The 17550-nt window shown below is 39.8% G+C and overlaps 2 protein-coding genes across 3 annotated transcripts in view; both read right to left on the bottom strand.

Annotated features, from left to right (window-relative positions):
- Nucleotides 1–2541, bottom strand: LOC136773529 (DNA damage-regulated autophagy modulator protein 1-like). 2 transcript variants are annotated; one of them, XM_066727270.1, is made up of 7 exons: nt 2424–2541; nt 1877–2148; nt 1219–1340; nt 835–1061; nt 611–749; nt 341–498; nt 1–272 (listed from the first exon to the last, which is right to left on the bottom strand). In XM_066727270.1, exons 2-7 carry the CDS (start codon nt 1945–1947, stop codon nt 204–206), a joined length of 786 nt encoding a protein of 261 aa, XP_066583367.1. In that variant the 5' UTR covers nt 1948–2148; nt 2424–2541; the 3' UTR covers nt 1–203. The 2 variants fall into 2 exon arrangements, with proteins under 2 accessions (XP_066583367.1, XP_066583369.1); XM_066727272.1 differs by having other exon boundaries at nt 1877–2143; nt 2424–2483.
- A 208-nt stretch (nt 2542–2749) lies between these two features.
- Nucleotides 2750–17550, bottom strand: part of LOC136773818 (uncharacterized) — a 37526-nt gene continuing 22725 nt past the window's right edge. The window contains exons 2-8 of the mRNA XM_066727730.1: nt 6882–7067; nt 6467–6614; nt 6012–6285; nt 5655–5898; nt 5279–5416; nt 4895–5182; nt 2750–4613 (exon numbers count right to left, since the gene is read on the bottom strand). Of these exons, the coding sequence (XP_066583827.1) occupies nt 4231–4613; nt 4895–5182; nt 5279–5416; nt 5655–5898; nt 6012–6285; nt 6467–6614; nt 6882–7067 (1661 nt within the window). The 3' untranslated portion in view covers nt 2750–4230. The remainder of the gene's footprint in view (nt 4614–4894; nt 5183–5278; nt 5417–5654; nt 5899–6011; nt 6286–6466; nt 6615–6881; nt 7068–17550) is intronic.

The raw sequence follows: 17550 nt of genomic DNA, 5'->3' as shown, positions 1-17550 counted from the left end.
ACAGATCATTAATTATTCCTAACTAAATTCATAGTAAACACACAGCTTCAGTTTGTTATTTTAGTTTAAAATACGAGTTCACGAGTGAAGGAATGTTTTTATACATATGCATGATATACAATATTTCAATTAGTGAAACAATATTACGGTATTGAAAGAATGATGCATTATTTTTATAGCGAGTGAAACTTGTTAATTCCCTCCTACACATCCTGGACCGCTTCTTCCGGTTTTACAGCCACGGTAGCTTCTTGCTTGTCTAGATAATTTATCTGAAAACAGAGAGATGGATGTAAGCCGAGGATTTTATGGGAGAAGTTTAGAAATAAATCACGCTTACCCTAACAACGGGCGCTTCGAAGCTAATCAGACGAAATTCCGGGACAAACGTAAGCAGAAAGACGCAGTAGACTATTGCTAAAATCCATTCAGAAATAGCACTGGTGACGTGCCAGCCCCAGCCACCATCGGATGGTAGCCATTTTTTGTAATCGTTTCCTACCAAAATTCAATATATATATATATATTTCAAATACGTGTAATATAAATTATTCTAGCCTAAAACATATATATATATATATATAACTCTATACTCTTTAAAGTACGTTACCTCGAAACTTGGACATTGATATGTAGCCCGGAATTATAGTGGTGAGGGTGAAGATTAGGGTAAGCATTGATAAACCAATGCGAACATTGACAACGGCTCGCCCATTTACAACTGGTACCATTTTATAGCTGAGATACGTCTGGAAGAAATTCCTAAGTGAATTCAATGTTTGATTGGTAATGAAGTGGAGGAATAAAAAGTTGAGTCGTAAAAGTGTAGCTTACTTGTAAACAGAAATATATTGTTCCCGCCGTGAAACATGTCATGGCACCAATCATGTGGGCCGCGACAACACGAGTCTCCTGAAAGTTAGCAAGGATGTCCAGCCCGAAACAAGATAGATAGCCACAGCACTTTGTTAGAAAGAGCAGCTTCCGGTTTACCAAGCTCTCCCCCCTTTCGATCTGCCATTGGGATACTTGTCTATGTCTGATGTAAACGCAACAACCAACTGAAATATTTTAGTTGTTAAGAATGCAACCCTCGTAAATCTGTGCTTGATTAAAACATTGATCTATCGTGACAAAGAAATAAAAAAGAAATGTTGTTCCAATAATATTGAAATGAAGTGTATGTGATGATGGGAAATACGTAAATGTTGAGCTTACGCAAAAGAACTGCTATGTTGAGTAGCTGCGCAAATACGCAAGACTCGGGTGATAAGCTTCCAGTCTCAGATATGTAAGGAAATCCAGGCATTATATGATCCCAATGTAACGAGATAGTGTAGCTGAAAATTGATTAATTCCCATGATTTTGTAAATCAAGCTGTTTGTCTATCTATTTAAACCTCGCTTGTTATAAAATATGAAAATGTCCAGCTGCAACTCATCTATTTTATAACCATACATATTATTATATACACTGTTTTGAAAGAGCTTAGAATATTTCAAAGGAGAGATTGACATTCCTTCAACAGTGACTCGATCTATTTATCGATTGAGAGACACTGCGATTGCAAATGATTCGATACTTTACTCGAGCGTCCACGTTCACTGATTGCAATTCGTCTTCCTAGTGTTTATATAACAGAATCCATTGTTCAAAGAAACATTGCTATCAGGCGAAAAATTTCATCGACTGTTCGCGAGGAGAATGTAACAAGACCTTTCATAACAAAGACGTGATTAATTTGCAGCAACAATCGGTCACTGACGACTATGATTAATTTATTTCTATCTTCTGTCTTATTCTTTTTCTCAATAGAAGAGATTTTTGGAAAATTCCAATTTATACTTTGGTATATTGAATAAAAGTCATACTTACGTGACAACGAATGTCACTGGGATCAAGATGAATAAGCTGAGTGGTAGCACGTGTAGTTTCCCGTAAGGCATTTTGGCTTAATCCGTTTCTGATCGGTGAAAGAGGCGCCCTATCTAGCAGCGTTATCTCATTCCAGATGTCTCGTCGTATCCATGCAGCACCTCTTGATTTTTCACAAGCCGTGCGACGGCAATGAGACGAGGAGCATTCGGGATGATAAATGGAAAAGGAACGACGACGGCCCATTCAACAATGGCTTGACACGACCTATGCTGTCAACAGCGAGAAAAATGATTTTACGGAAAAAGCGGATAACGAAGAAACATTTACCGATGAAAAGCTTTAATTAATGACGAATCCAGACGGTTAGACGGGAAGAAGCGTAAAACCAGCGAGCGAAAGTATATTGGAAATTTGACGGATCGAGGGGAAAAGGATGAACCCGAAAGGAACAAGTGTAGAAAGTGCCGATTTAAATCCGGCTCATCGATCGTAAAAGGATTGAAGAATCGCATAAACACAATGTATAACAACAAATGGCTCTTACCTCGCGTTAATTTATCAGTTGCAGTTGAAGAAACTGGGTTGACTGGATTGCACACAGTACGCTCGACACAAATGGCTCCGAGCAGTCGACCGATTGACGCTACTGGCGTTTGCGTTACACAGCGCAGCACCCGCAAGTCGCAGCAAAGCGCAACCTGCCCCTTGCCGATTAAACGCAATTGCGTACCAATTAAAACACACACAACTACGCTCATCCATCAGCCAGCGGCCTATTAAACGCTCGCTTATTAAATAAATTCCCCTGTCCCCTCGTCACTGCCATCGTCACCACCACCAACCTTTTCGTCTGTGCTCCATTCTAATTCCTTACTAAACTAGCATAGGTGAAGGATAAATGTTGCAAATAAATCCACTTTGCTACGTAAAATCATACTTTATAAACAACAATCATAATTATAATGCGTTCTGCTTATAATCTCCGCGAGATTATTCAATATCTCACTATATTTTCATGCCCGTTACAGCTAGCGTACATCGCTGCAATTTTAACGCTAATAAATGTATGTATATATAACTCGGATTGTGGTTTTCTTCACCGTTCGTCCATCTCCTTGGCAAATATTCCTAATGAATTTTTCTTCTCCGGTATATCCATGGAATATTGCGCGGGAAGAATGGTATAGAGGTGTTTGACTTACGAGCGCACTTTTCTGTAAAATCATGTATGTACTCTTTATTCACTGCTATGGAAACGCTGTATATTCACTCGATGAATCTTGCTTAACCTCTCGATTTTGATACTACACTGTGCTGCTGCGGCATTTAGATAACACCAAGGCGGGCGATATAACCTCTTTCAAAACATGAGAGATTCGTCTCAATTGCTGTCCAGATATAGATATATACTCGTTTCGTCGTTATCGACTAATTGTATTATTAGTACTCTATCTTATTCTTGTAATACGTATATGCTTTATATTATTATTCGCTGTATAACATAGACGTGTACATAGCATACGTGTCTCGTATATCGCATTGTATTTACAATATAATATAAATAGTTTGATAAATAAATAATCGTTCTTATTATTATCTCTGAGTTCGATGTACTCGGTCTTGATTTAAGAAAGAATTCCAAACGAACGTCTCGGGGTCTCACCTCGCAATTTCCTACATTGAGAATCCTGTAAGCTACATTGGACTAGTTGAAAATGTTGTTTACTCTGCACCTACCATGAATATACGTATATATATATATATAAGCGTCATTCTTACTTAGTGCACCAAATCTCGTCAAAAGAGAACATTAACTGACGCTTCGTGCACCGTCGATCGGTGTATTAAAATTAATTATCCTTTAATTAATTCGTTAAGTTTCTTAAAGTGGCACGTACAGTTGGCAGTAGAAGTTCAGAGTACTGAATGACGACGAGACATATATGTTTTTGCCAATCGTCGAATCTTACGGAAATCAAATAGCGAAAAGATAAAACGTGGACGGAGGATTTCCGTGGTACTTTTCGATTAAAGCCGACGTTATTGTCCCTATATAATTTCGTCGCGAATTCACCCAAAGACTTACGGATTGTCTTTGGTATGGCACTACGTCATAGTGAGAACTGGCGCATATTTATAGGTACATCGATATTAAAATACGCATAAAGTATTTTTAAGCGAGGTCACCATTGCAAGGGGTGAAATAATGTGTTTTTGTTTTAAACAAAATATTATACTTATAAGACTGAGAAAATTTCTTTAGGATCAAAGTTATACTCTATAGGTATTATACGGAAAGAGGCTTGGACGATCTTGCGTTTGAAGCTCTTCTTGCCATAGAAAAGAAAGAATTATGCGCTAGTTTCGTCGATGACGGTGATGACTCTGTTATTGGTTGGATTGGAGGGTCTCCACTTTGACCTTGGCTCCTGTTCTTCGATGGTAGCGGTCGTTTGCAAAGTAGCCTGACCGGTGTTAACGCTGTTGGGCTTTGACCTTGCTACCGACCACCTTCGACCCTTGCGATCCATAATAATCGGCATCTCGGCGATGAGATTGTTCTCAAATTCCGAGAGCATCAAGTAATTCTCCACTTTATTACAGGATGTAATACAATCGCCTATGTAATCCAGATCATCCAGAAGGTTGTCCGGAAGATCCATATCGGCGATGCCTTCCTCGGATATGCACGTGAGCTCCTGTTTATCCACCCCAATGCCGTCTATCATTTCGCCTTAAACATAAATCACATCCTCCTTAGATATCAATCCTTCCTGTGTGTATGAATAATATACTATATAATACCTTACAGGATTTTTTTATTAATTCCCAAAATAATCTTCTAGTATAATATTTTTCATATATATAAATATTTTATTACAAATTCAACATATAATTTCTTAGTTTGCCATGCATCTGCATTATCAATATACACAACGTTATTATATGCATGTATTCGTCGAAAAAGAGAATCAAGTATGTAAATTTGCTGATTTTGTAGTGAAATTGAATTACCTGGGGTGGGTGCTATATCCGTGCCAAGAACCAAGGCAGCAGCGGCAGCGCCAGCTGCAGCGACATGCGTCCCATCGTTTTCAGGTTCCTGACTGAAGGACAGTCTGCGACGTTGGGGACAATTGTTCGCTACGCAAATGTGCTTGGTACCGTTGCACTTGGTGTGCTTGTGCCTGGATAGGTTTCTCCTGTGCAGGTCTATGAAGAACAGGGTGAAACTACCGACGAGAACGCACGTCGAGCTGAAGTAGTAACCAGCTTTGCCTCCGCAGCCAACGCTAATGTATCCTGGCTCGAAAATTGAGAAAGCAAAGAATAAAATTGTCAAAGCTTGTCACTTTGGTATATATATATTTATGAATAATTGAGAAAGTGAAATATTACCGGATATAGGCACACCTATGGCTATCGGTATCGCCTGAGAACATTGCACAAAGCCCCAAGTTCGAGCAAAGTTCCTTGCCCTCACTCTCTCGTACGTATACATTTTTAGACTGTAATGATATCCGCCGCAGAAGATACCTGAAATAAGGAATCACAGCGTTTGAGAGTTGCCTTCGCGCCCTGGAAAGTGAGTAACAGCCTCGCGAATGTGACCCGACAAAAACGAACGTTATAAACACGCACGTCAAGCTGGAATTCCGCTCTTTTCTCTCTTTCTTTCCTTCCTTTTCTAATTTACCACTAGGTCGCGAAATTGTTTCAAAAGAATGCTATTCGCGATGTCGCAGGGGTTGGGGAAAATTTAGGGTGGTCGTACCATAAATCCAGGTGAATATGACGTAGCCGTGGTAATTTCCTTGGACAGCGGTGAGTGCGAGGATGCAGAGGCCACAGACAAAGACAGCCGCTTGCGTGAGATACTGGCGCGCTATCCTACACTCGACGTTCCGATGCACTACTAAAAGCCCAAACGTCACACAGCCCAGAGTCCAAGCCACTCCGAGATAAACCTGCAATAGCACCACTGTGTCGCCTAGTCCTTCCTCTTCGGCTTGGTGAGCCTGATAATAATTAACCAAAAATAAATAAATAAATAAACAAAGAAGCTTGATAGAAAAATATTCTATATCCATAAATCAATTCTCCATTATATATATGTGCTCAACATTCTTACCAAATAAAATATAGGTGTATTGATGCCAAAAGCTGATATACCAGTGGATATCAGAAGTATCCTTACGGTTTTACTCTTCAGCGTACTAAAATCAAAAAATGCTGGTCTGTCGTCTTTGTTCTTGTCCTTGATTTTTCGCTTTTGATTCTTTAAGTGCAGAATAGCTCGTCGTTGGGGATGGTAAAGGGAAGCACTTCGGTAGAAAGTGCCAAGAATGAAAGTGAGAAAAACAACGACGGTGACTGCCTGGAGTCCGAGTCGCCAACCAATTTTACTGCAAGAAATATGTCATCCTTTCAAACAGAATTTTATACAAAAATACATTTGCAAGTTTTTAAGTCCTTCGCAACAGTCTTTATCAAGCTTTGTCGCCTTTTCTTTCCCTTCCTTGAGATTTTCAACCTTAATCGCTTATATGTGTACATGTATTGTTATAGAAAATTTATTTGATTTACCCAATAGCTCCTTTAATGAATGCAGACATCACAGCAATGCCTAGTCCACTACCAGATACTATAAAAATCTCCACTAGCTCTCTTCTTCGTTTGAAATACTGAGCCACCATCAAAGTGCTGCAGTCTCTCGTCATTCCTACTCCGATACCTATGCCACACAAAAATTAATTAGAACCCATAGAAATCTATAAATTTCAATTAATATCAAATTATTATATAGGGCTGAAACTTTAAAATTAAGATTTATGTCGAAATGTTTACTATATATATATATATATATATATATATAGTACTGCCAGAACAGCAGCTGTCTAGTTCATTTAAAATCTGTGCGATGCACTGACAAATAAGGTTTCGTGTGAATCAATCGAGATGAGTGGATACTATATTGCAATTAGAGTTCAACTTCACTCACCGACCACGGTCCCGTAGCTGAAGAACAATTGGTGAAATTGCGAGGCGAACGAGGTGAAGAGACAACCTAGTGCTGTGACCAGACCCCCTATGACAGCTGTGATTCTCGTGCTTTTCCTCCGACAAAATGCAATGGTCACTGGTGAAACCAACAAAGCCACCCCAGTCGACATTGCGCCCAGCCATCCTGGAAAAAAAATTTATTGACTCATTTTTACACTCGATTCCCTCTTGAGACAATACAATGCACCAAGTACAATATGCAGGGTAGGATGTATGTATATATATATAGGAAAAGTCCGATGGGCTAAATTATAGAGAAAGATTTGGTTGATGGGATTAGAGAGAAAAGTTGCGAATTGCTTCTATTTCTTCGTCCGGTCGAAATCACGCAATAAGGAGACAATCAGTCGTGGTGAACAGATCAGACAGCCGAGACAGGAGAAATCGGGAAGGCTGGTGGCTACTGGTGGCGCCTCTTACTCGTTTCGTGAGTCTCGGCTGGTTATCTAGCTTATACGCATTTGACGCAATGTCGCATATCCTTTCATTCGCCTATATCACCATCGGCTGTCCCATTTAGATCCGTTCAAGGCCGTACCATCCATACGAAGTGCGATAACGAATCTTATATGCAGATTGATCTCATATCAATCCTGCTACTTAAATTGTCAAATATTCCTTTACAAACTTTGCTCTTCCCGCAGTTCCAGCTTATTCTCATCATTTTGACAAATCATCACAAATAAACTATTCTTCAGAGTTTCGACGTGTTCCATTTATCTTTTGAATCAGTTTCATTTTTTTTTATGGAAAACAACGCAAGTAAAGTGTGTCACATCCAGAGATTCGTGTAATCATTATTAGTAAGTGGGATAAGGTTATTGTAGTTTGGGAATATTACGATATTGACGTAGTTTACCATTATGGTTAGGTATTCGTAAAATTATGTAAGTGGCCAGAATTATATTTCTTGGAATCTATAAGGTCGGTATCATGTGCGAATGTTCCGGCAAAGGAATCGTATCTACTTCAATGAAAGTTTATGATATATTTTCTTATCTCCTCAATCTCATGCAATGTACCTCGAACGTAGTAAAATTTGACTGTTCGTAAAACAGTGGCAAACTCGTATAACTCGTTATAACAGTAGCCATCAATCAAACTTTATTCCATTAACTTCAAGAATAATTCAAAGTAAAAGTTAATTAATTCAAAAAAAAATGTTCTATAGTAATAATTAAGATTCGGCTAGCACGTGTGCCAAGGCGAAGTAACTCGAGGTTTCATCTAATAATGTCTCCATTATTAGATGCTGTAGGTCATATTTCACTTTTAATGGGAAACGGTGTGAGTTTTGAATATGGTTGCAGCTATAATTTGATCCCACCTTGATTAATATTCTGTAGAAGAAAAATAAGGGTAGAAAAAGGAACGTATAGTAGTGATTTTTCTTTTAATTAATTGGAAGAGAAATAATAATAATGAATGAGAATTAGCAGGTGCCATAATGGGGTGTTCGATTTTCGACGAGATATTAATGTGCCCTGCGCCGGCCTTATCTCGTTATAAGGAAGTTTAATTGAATTGTGATGACGGTGCGTGAAGATGCTGCAGTTGTCTTGATTTGAGGTGAGAATTAAGGACATTTTAATTAGAGTGATAACATTAAAGCTATTAGTAAAAGCACCATAAAGAGAGAAGCCGAGTCATTTAATTAATTCTCCTTTAATGGGAATCGTGGGTGGCCATCTATCAAGTGCTCAGCTGAAGCTCCCGCGTTTTTTCTTTTATCACTAAAGCACCGAGTGTATATATATGTATATAGAAAAGGGGGAACCGAGGATATATCTGACAAAAAACACTCGATATTAATCTCACGTGCAAGATGTTCCGGATGATGGACGCAGGGCAAATTCTCTTCTTCATTCTTACCTAACTTTCATTCACAAACAGGAGAAGTACTAGCTATATGTGCTCTTATATTCTCTCCCTCGATTGCTTCCTCTCTCATATTCACGAACAGTTTTATTCCATTAAACCATTATATCCGTAAGTCAAATTGAATGACTCTTGGTTGAAAATTATTATTATTATTATTATCAACATTATAGTATGGAAACGGTAAGCTTTTCATGGGATGGAAAGTGAAAACTATCGAGATTGAAAGTTTACTGGAAAAGTTTGCCAGATTCCGGCAGAATCCGTTGAATTCCATACGGGAAATAAGTTTGTAGTGTAAGATTCCCAACGTGGTATAGCTATACATATATGTTTATTATTAGTATATTTTTTCTTATCGGCGAGCTGCTTTTCCACGTAGCTTTCTGATCGTTCGGAATATATACGAGATGCACGGGAGTATTGGAAATTGTGTGGGTGAGCCAGGAGCTAGACTGGTGTTTTTAGGAGCCGCGGAGGATCCTTGAATTCTGATGGCCACTCGGTGAGAAGGCGAGCAAGCAAAGGGGACAGAGTGACTGCCTTAATAGAGGCAAGAGTCAAGGTCAACAACCCGCTCTGAAATTTTCCACGGCGACATTACCCTTGGCGACGAAAAGGAAGCTCGGAAGAGTCTCCCAGGACCTTTTGCGAAAAGCGTTTCGAGAACCAGAGTGTTCCCTAGGAATGAGTTTTGAGAAATATCCAAGATCAAGCTACGGTCAAACGACTCCTCGGTCCCTCCAATATCATTAATTTATCTTCTTTCAAATCTTTCCTCGAGAACCTTCGAACATCTCGATAATTAAATAATAAATAAGGGAAGGGATGATATGTAAAAACATAATCGCGGACAGTGCTATATACATATATAGGTTTTTCATTAAGAGAAAGAAAAAGGGAAGAAATGGCTATGCGTTGGTTCGCATTGCAGGATATAATGCTAATGCGTCGTTTTTTGCTGAATGTCGTACCTACGTTAAGTAGTGGTTGGCTGTACCGTTTTGCTCCGTCCAGTAGAAGCCAGGCTCCGGCAGCTCCGTGGATTCCCGTTGCAAGAACCTGGGCCATAACGCCGGTAACAACGACGACCCAACCCCACCCATTCTCCGGATAATAATGCTGTCGTATGGTAAATCTAGCAGCATACCTATGGCACGTGAGACAATTTTCTAATTCTGGTCTGCCACTTCCCAGCGGACAGAAGGTATTTCCAACAAATTATGTTTAAGAAGAAGAAGAAGAAGAAAGTTATATAGAATATATCATATGTGTGAATTGGATGCTTGACCTAGGATCACGCGTTTCTTCGGCTTGCTTGGGGCTTTCTCGAGGTTGCTGAAGGCAAACGATGCCCTCCGCACAATCATTGGAGAAGGAGTGTTCTCCGGAAATGGCAAGTCCGCTGTCCTCCCCGTATCCGGGACTCTGGATAACTTCCCCTCCCGTATCCCGTTCATGAGACTTCATCCCTCGGGCCAAGGATTAGCCAGCACGTCCCCGCCGAATCCTCCCACAGTGCTGCATCCTTCGTAGTGTAATTTTTTGCACCCTCACCTTTTTTCTTCACTGATGCAGCTGCTTCAAATTCTCTCTCTTACTCTCTCTCTCTCTATAGATCGCTCCTCGCCATCCTTCATCGGCCCTCTATCGATCTCGCCAACTCAAATTCAGAGCTTCCTTAATGCTTGGCCACGCAGTCATTTTTTCTCGTACACTACTCACACAATTCACTCTTATATTTATAGTTTACCTATTATAATATAGCTATATATATATATATCTCTTGGATAGATTTTTGCACCGTCTATATAGCTTTTATAATACGAGTCTTAATCGAATTCGATTGCTATACGCATGGTTTGTACTCTAAAAAATACAATGATGTTTCAACCCTTAAATTAGGAAACATCGCTCCTACAAGAATAGGTATTACGTGTGTCAATCTGCGTAAATTTATTTCCGACTTCACGAAATACGTACTAGTATATTTCCTTGAATAATTTTTTGACAGAGTTTTTGCTCTTGCAGAAGGGGACGATTTTGCAGTCGCGTTAGATAAATCAGCAGTAAATCAGGCTGCCCACTATCCGCGGAGGCGTTTTTCACTTTCTGGCCAACAAGTCGGAAACGAAGGTTTTAGCTTTACTCGACGGGATCCACGCGGGGGAGCCGTGAGCGCGACGAGAGCATATTTTGCCAAGCGAAAGGATCCTATGGAATAAGAGAAGAGGGAGAGTGAAAAGTGGAAAAGGGGAGATTAAGAGCCAAGCGTTACAAGAACGAGTGCCTATACGCTTTTACTTTTAACATGCTGCAAGTTTCCTTAGCTTTTACATATGCCCGTATGAGTACGCTTTGCTTGTGTAAATCTGTGAGTTGGTATATTGTAATTCATGAAACGCGCGTTACGGTAAAAGCTGGGTAAACTCGTCGAACAAAGGAGAGAGGTTGCTCCATAGATGCAACCAAGGAGAAATGAGCTTGGTGCGCTAGAGAGCGGGACGAATGCGAGTTTGACATTTCGAGGGACAGTACATATACATTATATCGTAAAATGTATAAATAATTATTTTAAAAAGTTTTCAATGAAGGTGACAAACGTATGCAACTATTGCCAAATAAAATCTTAGAAATTAAGAAATTAAAAATACAATTGCAAAACTGTCGAGGTATAAGATTTCACGTTAAAAAGCTGCAAAGACGCGGTTAAAACGCACACGTGACGTGTATACATTTTGCGCGAGTTGAACAACCAATTCGCCACGTCCTCGAAATTCGGCGAATTTTTGAAAAGGAGCGTTTATAAAAATCCACTGGAACGAAACGATATTCGGAGGTTCAAGTGGAGTAGTTTTACATTTAACATTCGACTCAATATTCCGCGGTGCGGGAGATCAGCTTTTTTACTGCTCGCGCGCTTCATAGAACTATATAGATATAGATATAGATATATATACGCGTATACTGCCAGGCCGTGCCGTGCCGCCGTTGGAAGGTGAAATGAATTTTAAGCATCCATATATCTCTCACGACATTTCAATATTTAACATTCCCTTTTACATATGCCGAGTGAATTATCGAGCGGGTACCGAGCTCTTTGGCGAAAGAATTCTAAGCAAGCGAGTCCAACAAAGTGCTTAACTCATATAGAACGTGGGACACTGAAACTTTCGATCGATTTTGGCCCGTTCGAACGAAACTCATCGACACGTCGGCTCGACCAATGCTTTATTGGAAATCATATTTCATTTGACGACCCCAAAAGCCTCGTATCCTGCAGTGTACACGCTCGTTTCTATGTTGTCAGCGGAAAGCTGATGAGATTTTATTCTACTCCACGTATCCACACACATATATATATATATAACTATTCTATAGTTGGACTCTCATACAGATTGGATCAAACTTCCTGCTACCATTCTTTTTCTCGTTTTTCGACCTGTAATGTATATATATATATATATATATATATACTACTATAGTGCCTTTTTTCCCACGGTGACCCTCGGTAAAAAGAAAAGTGATTGTAACGGAAGCGGGTCAACGATGCTACGTGTCTCAACATTGTTTTGGCAAATTGAGTCGAAAATTCGTGAAGCGTGACAACTGTTCGCCACAATAAGAAAAATCTGCTCGCTATTTATTCGATCTATCGAGAGGTATAGGAGTGTGGACCTTGAGTTTCTCTCACCGGCCTCTATCCAGAATCGTCCAATTAAACGTAGCAGCCTCTGATTAAAATGAATCGACGTTCGAATTTATTTAGCAATCGCGCACGTTCCAAAATTAATCCGTCCAGGAGTTGCTGTGCACGAATGATCCAATTACGAGTACATGGCAGTGGTAAGAGTGGTATCGTGCGAAACTTTTACGGTGCGACGCTGTTAGTCTGATTTCAAACTGTTTTCGCCAGTGTACGGAAGGAGCACTGTATATATATATATATATATATATATAATAGTAGAGCAAAGCACCACATGGCGGTGTACTTGTCCTGTTTGTAATCGTGAAATTTACACACACGCAACTACTTGTTTTCGGTATCATTGCGATGTTCCTTCAATCTTTAGATACGACCCGAGGTACCAAACGATTGTTAATAAAAATATTAAGAGTCGCGAGAATTTCTCCTGAAATGCAAATTATAGATAAAGCGTTTCGTGCGATCGAATTCGATTTTTAAAATGAAATATCGTCGTGCGCTGGGACTATAGTATCATTTAGAGTATTTTAATTGATATAATTTTGTAATTACGATTGACAGCTCTAATAAATTACTCGGTGGTTGTTTATGTTTATAGTTTATCGGCGCGATTGTACATGAGAAGATCGCGGTGCACGAGTCAGAGGAGAGGAACGGCTCTTGGGGCGAAGACTGAACGACTGGACCCACCGTGCTCAACTAGCTCAAGTGCTGCCGAGTGCTGAGCTGAATCGGAGTCGGCTGTCGGTCGGAGAGACGCGCGCCCCGGCAACCTCGGTGAATTGCGTTGCGTAGGGGGAAACGTCGTCGGCCAATCGGCCAATCGGCCAATAGGGCAATTTCTTCCCTTCCGTTTCTTCCTTCTTTTTCTCAGCTCTTCTTATCCCAGCTTGTCTTCCTCCGCTTCTCCCGAGAGCCACGTGCTGCTTTCCGCACTAAAGGATCCCATATAGCCAAACAATTCACTTATGTCCATTCTTTCTCCAAACACGTACATGTGCATGAGATACAACACCACGCGGCGACTCTCCTCTTCCGGCCATAAATGCGATATTTTCTATATCGTCCCAGCATTATTATCCCCAAAACGTATACGGTCCTTCACCGTCTCGAGATTTTCCATGCAAATTCAAAGAGTCCGAAGATCGTCCAAGTAGAATTAATAAATGAATGCTTGGCAAACGAGCTATATAATTCTTGGGAGAAAATTTCGTAGCTCGGCCCGATGGTTGCATGCAGCCTTCTACGGTTCTACGGAACCCCGCGTGGCCGTTTGTTATAGTTAAATGGCCCGTGGGGTGACCGCCCATCGGAATATTAAAAGTAACGCAGGACTCACCACTAGCCAACAACTTCCTTGGCCCCGCGAACAAATTTCTCTCATCTCGCATTGAGAAAAACTTGATAAATCGCGCTAGTTCATTTTGCACGCTTGATAAGGTTCAAGGACGATAAAGTTCAGGATGAAAATGAGACTTTCCTAGAGGAGCGTTGGATAGGGATGACAATGCAGAATTTTATTACGGTTAAAAGCGATTTGCCGAAGAATCGAACTGTGCCACCTATTCATATTAAGCTTATATGGCTTTTAATGGCTATATCCTAATTTGGATCTTGATAAAATCGCTCGTTCGGCTATCCAGTAACCATTATTATATTCTTTACACACGCACGCACACATATATCGTGACGTGGTGCGCGCTAGCCAATTCCAAAGTGATGCAATAGCTCACAAATTAGCCGACGATCCGACGACGTGACTTTTTTTCATCAACAGAGCTTAAAATACCCAAAAGAAACATCAAGCAAGAGCATTAAATGTTTTTCGAGAAGAAACAATAATAGATCCTGCCGCGCGACGGATGAAATATATTATTACCAAATGTTTCCCCTGACTTTTCACATCTTTGATTTTTCCTCGGGACAACTGATGTTCGCGTTGACGCGAGCAATTATCGATGATTCGTGTGATTTTATTTGGTTTGATGGGCGTGAAAATGAGTCAAAGTGGAAAATCATTGATCCGACAGTCGCGTTCTCGAGCTATCGGTTATATATTCATAATCGCATGCGGAGCGAAGCCTACCGTGTGGGCGAATCGATGAATTTTGGCGAAGCTTTCGACGGTGAAACAGATGCGACGTTGTAACTATATATAATAACCACGTTGCCCATTCACGTTGAATAATCGCTTAGGGAGAAATAACGTACATCCCCAGTGCGAGGCAATGAGGTACGCGATACATGTAGGCGACAAAATTGGGCAAAGAAATATGGGGAAGGGGGCTTGACTATGAATCTTTCGAGCCAATCATAATTCGACCTAGGACAGTAAAAAGTCGCATCAACCAAGATAAACCCAGGAAGAGGGGGAAGATTGATGCATGGTATTGCTCGTGAAGATAAAGTCTCATGTATGTGTAGCTATACAGTCCTTTCAGCTGTCAAAAAAAAATCCTTGGATTTTCCAAAAAAGAATTTTTTTACTGGTTTATACTCTGCGCACAAAAAATATATTGTAATTTTAAAAACCTTCAGAATTGCGTTACAACCACATCTGAATCGAGGAAATATATTGCAACTATTTCACTTGTATTTTATATTTTTTTTTTATAGTCAATAAAGCAATACTATTCCGGTTCTTATAATTATACCGTGACATCCTTCTAGAATTTTTCTACACATTTTCATGGGACATCTAAAGTTTCACAAGAGCGTTTATAAATATAATAATGTAATTGTATATAAGCACTGAAACAGTATAGGAAAGAGATGGTATATAGCAGTAACATAAAATCGTTATAGCATTCGTACGAATTAGAAAATTGCTCAAGTTTTAGTAAACTGGGTTGGTAAATGTTATTATACTTAATCTCGATTCCTAATGTTTCTAAGCCATTTTCCACGACTCTCTGTAAGTATAACGTCGGGACTCAAAATCTATTTTTATCGGACTAGTAAGTAGCAGCTGTCGAATCAAAGATTAATATAAATCCTGCTTGTATTCGCGTCAGGACCCCCCATTCCCCTAATCATCATCCGAAACATCTTCGAAGTTCCTTCTTATATTAGGTTACGCGCTATCTAATCATGATTGATATATCCACGTAGGACAATCTATTAACGCGTTAATCTATCTTTTGAAAAAACAAGCGGTAAGTCATACGAGGCACAAGAACTATCGTAAAAAATTATTAAATTTCTCTGAGAGAATAAAGATGATTTATTTTCGGTAATTGAACTTATCTCGATATATTTAAACGATCGAGGAGGAAGATTTCTTATGGGAATGGAAAAAGTATCTAATAGCTATATATCATCGTATCAAATAGGGAAGATACTGCAGTGTCAAGGTCATATTATCGCAAGCCCCTCGTGAGGCGAATGGCGAGGTAAAGTCATTCGTCAGTCCCGTCGAAGCTCGCTGTTGACGGTAGTAAAAGGGGAATTTACGGTAATGTCGCTCTTTCTTATATCAACGCTCGACGTAAAAGCTTCGAAACGCTCGCAAATTTAGATCAAATTTCTTTATACTCTCCAGAGCAGAGGTTCGAAACGTCAAAACGCCAAGTCAGAGTTATTTTATTACTTTACGATTTTTCCAGTGATCCTTTTTTGTGTGGAAAAACGATCGATTGATTCCACGGTTAAAATGACAGTGATTCTAAAATGAAGTTAATGCAAGTTTTGGAGCAAGCGATCTGTTTGTAGCGATAGTGGTTTGCAGCTTTTCCTGATGATAAGGGGCAAAGTGGAAAGTGAGACTGGAGGATGCGACTGGAAGGTGATGACGGTATTTGGGGAATAAGAACAGCAGAGGAAGAGGATATATAGTTCAGAACAGCCATAACTCTCGCAGAAGAATATGAGTCACTTGGTTAGATTACCGCCGACCGAGACTCGTTAAGTGTTTGCGTTTGCGTTTGCTTCCTTTCGCGAAAAGAGAGCCTACTTCCCTGCTGCCAGAGACCTGCTCCCACCCCATCCCTTTTCCTCCGTTCATACGACCTCCCATAAAATTCCTCACCACGGACTAAAGCAATATAAATGTAACTGCAATCTTGATACGTGCGGATTATTCGTTGGATTTTTTTAAAATCGAGAAAAATATCTCTCGAGTGACAAAATATCTGCAATCGTTCTGATTAAAAAGTCGATAAAGCTTATGTATGTAAATGACAGTGCAGGTTATCAGCTGCTGATAATTATAAATATAGAAAAATCTCTGAGTCAATCTTGAAAAGCAATGATTCGCAATGGTAAAAAGGAAGACTTGGTATATATTACGTAACTCTGCGTAGGTAAGGAAGGTTTCTCAAGGCAAATTTTTAACGGAGCACAATATTATCCTGTCTGGGTAAATATCTCCTCAGGATCCACCTTTCAATTATTGCAACCTGAATTATCATGCAGTATATAGAGATAAGGTGAATTAAAAAGAAGGAAAACATTAATTGTGATTCGAGAGAGAAACTAGAGAAGGGTTTTATTTTATCAGTGATATATATATATATATACGTAGACTTGCCGTATTAAACTGAAAAGAAAGTGGTTCGGTCCGAAAATAAGTCGTGGAGAAAAACAAGAGTATGACTGAAGGAAGAAAATATAAGCCTTTTTCGATCGTCAGTTTTTTCTAGATCTTATATATAGAAAGAGAGAGGGAGAGAATAGAGCGACCGGTTCTTCCCTGGAAAGGCAATTTTTAGCCAAGAAACAGTTGCATCCTTTGACGGGTAAAAGAAGAAACTGACGTTTCTTCTTCGACAATGCGGCGGTGGACACTCGAATGGGACGTACGGACGTGGGATAAGTCTAATTGAACTGCCACGTGATAAGAACGTATTTGATCTCTGCCTGTGACAGCCCATAGCGAATCTCACTTTTTTTTATTCCCTCCGAGCGAATATCTATCCAAGTCAACTGCGCCTCCACTTCACTTTTTCTCCCCCATTTCGGCAAGAGGGATAAAGAAGAAGGTACGTCACTGGTCAAATCTACAATGGTCATCTCATTTCCTGAA

The sequence above is a fragment of the Prorops nasuta genome, unplaced genomic scaffold, assembly GCF_024137725.1.
Source record: "Prorops nasuta isolate Cenicafe-Biocafe unplaced genomic scaffold, Cenicafe_Pnas_1.2 PNAS00005, whole genome shotgun sequence".
NCBI lineage: Eukaryota > Metazoa > Arthropoda > Insecta > Hymenoptera > Bethylidae > Prorops > Prorops nasuta.
Note: the sequence above shows the minus strand (reverse complement) of the source record. Positions and strands in the feature narration are given on the sequence as shown.

Coding starts and splice junctions, on each gene's coding strand:
- LOC136773529 (XM_066727270.1), bottom strand. CDS start 1,947: ATGCCTTACGGGAAACTACACGTGCTACCACTCAGCTTATTCATCTTG. Junction 1,062..1,218: donor CAACATAGCAGTTCTTTTGC/GTAAGCTCAACA, acceptor AAAATATTTCAG/TTGGTTGTTGCGTTTACATC. Junction 273..340: donor TCGAAGCGCCCGTTGTTAGG/GTAAGCGTGATT, acceptor CTCTGTTTTCAG/ATAAATTATCTAGACAAGCA.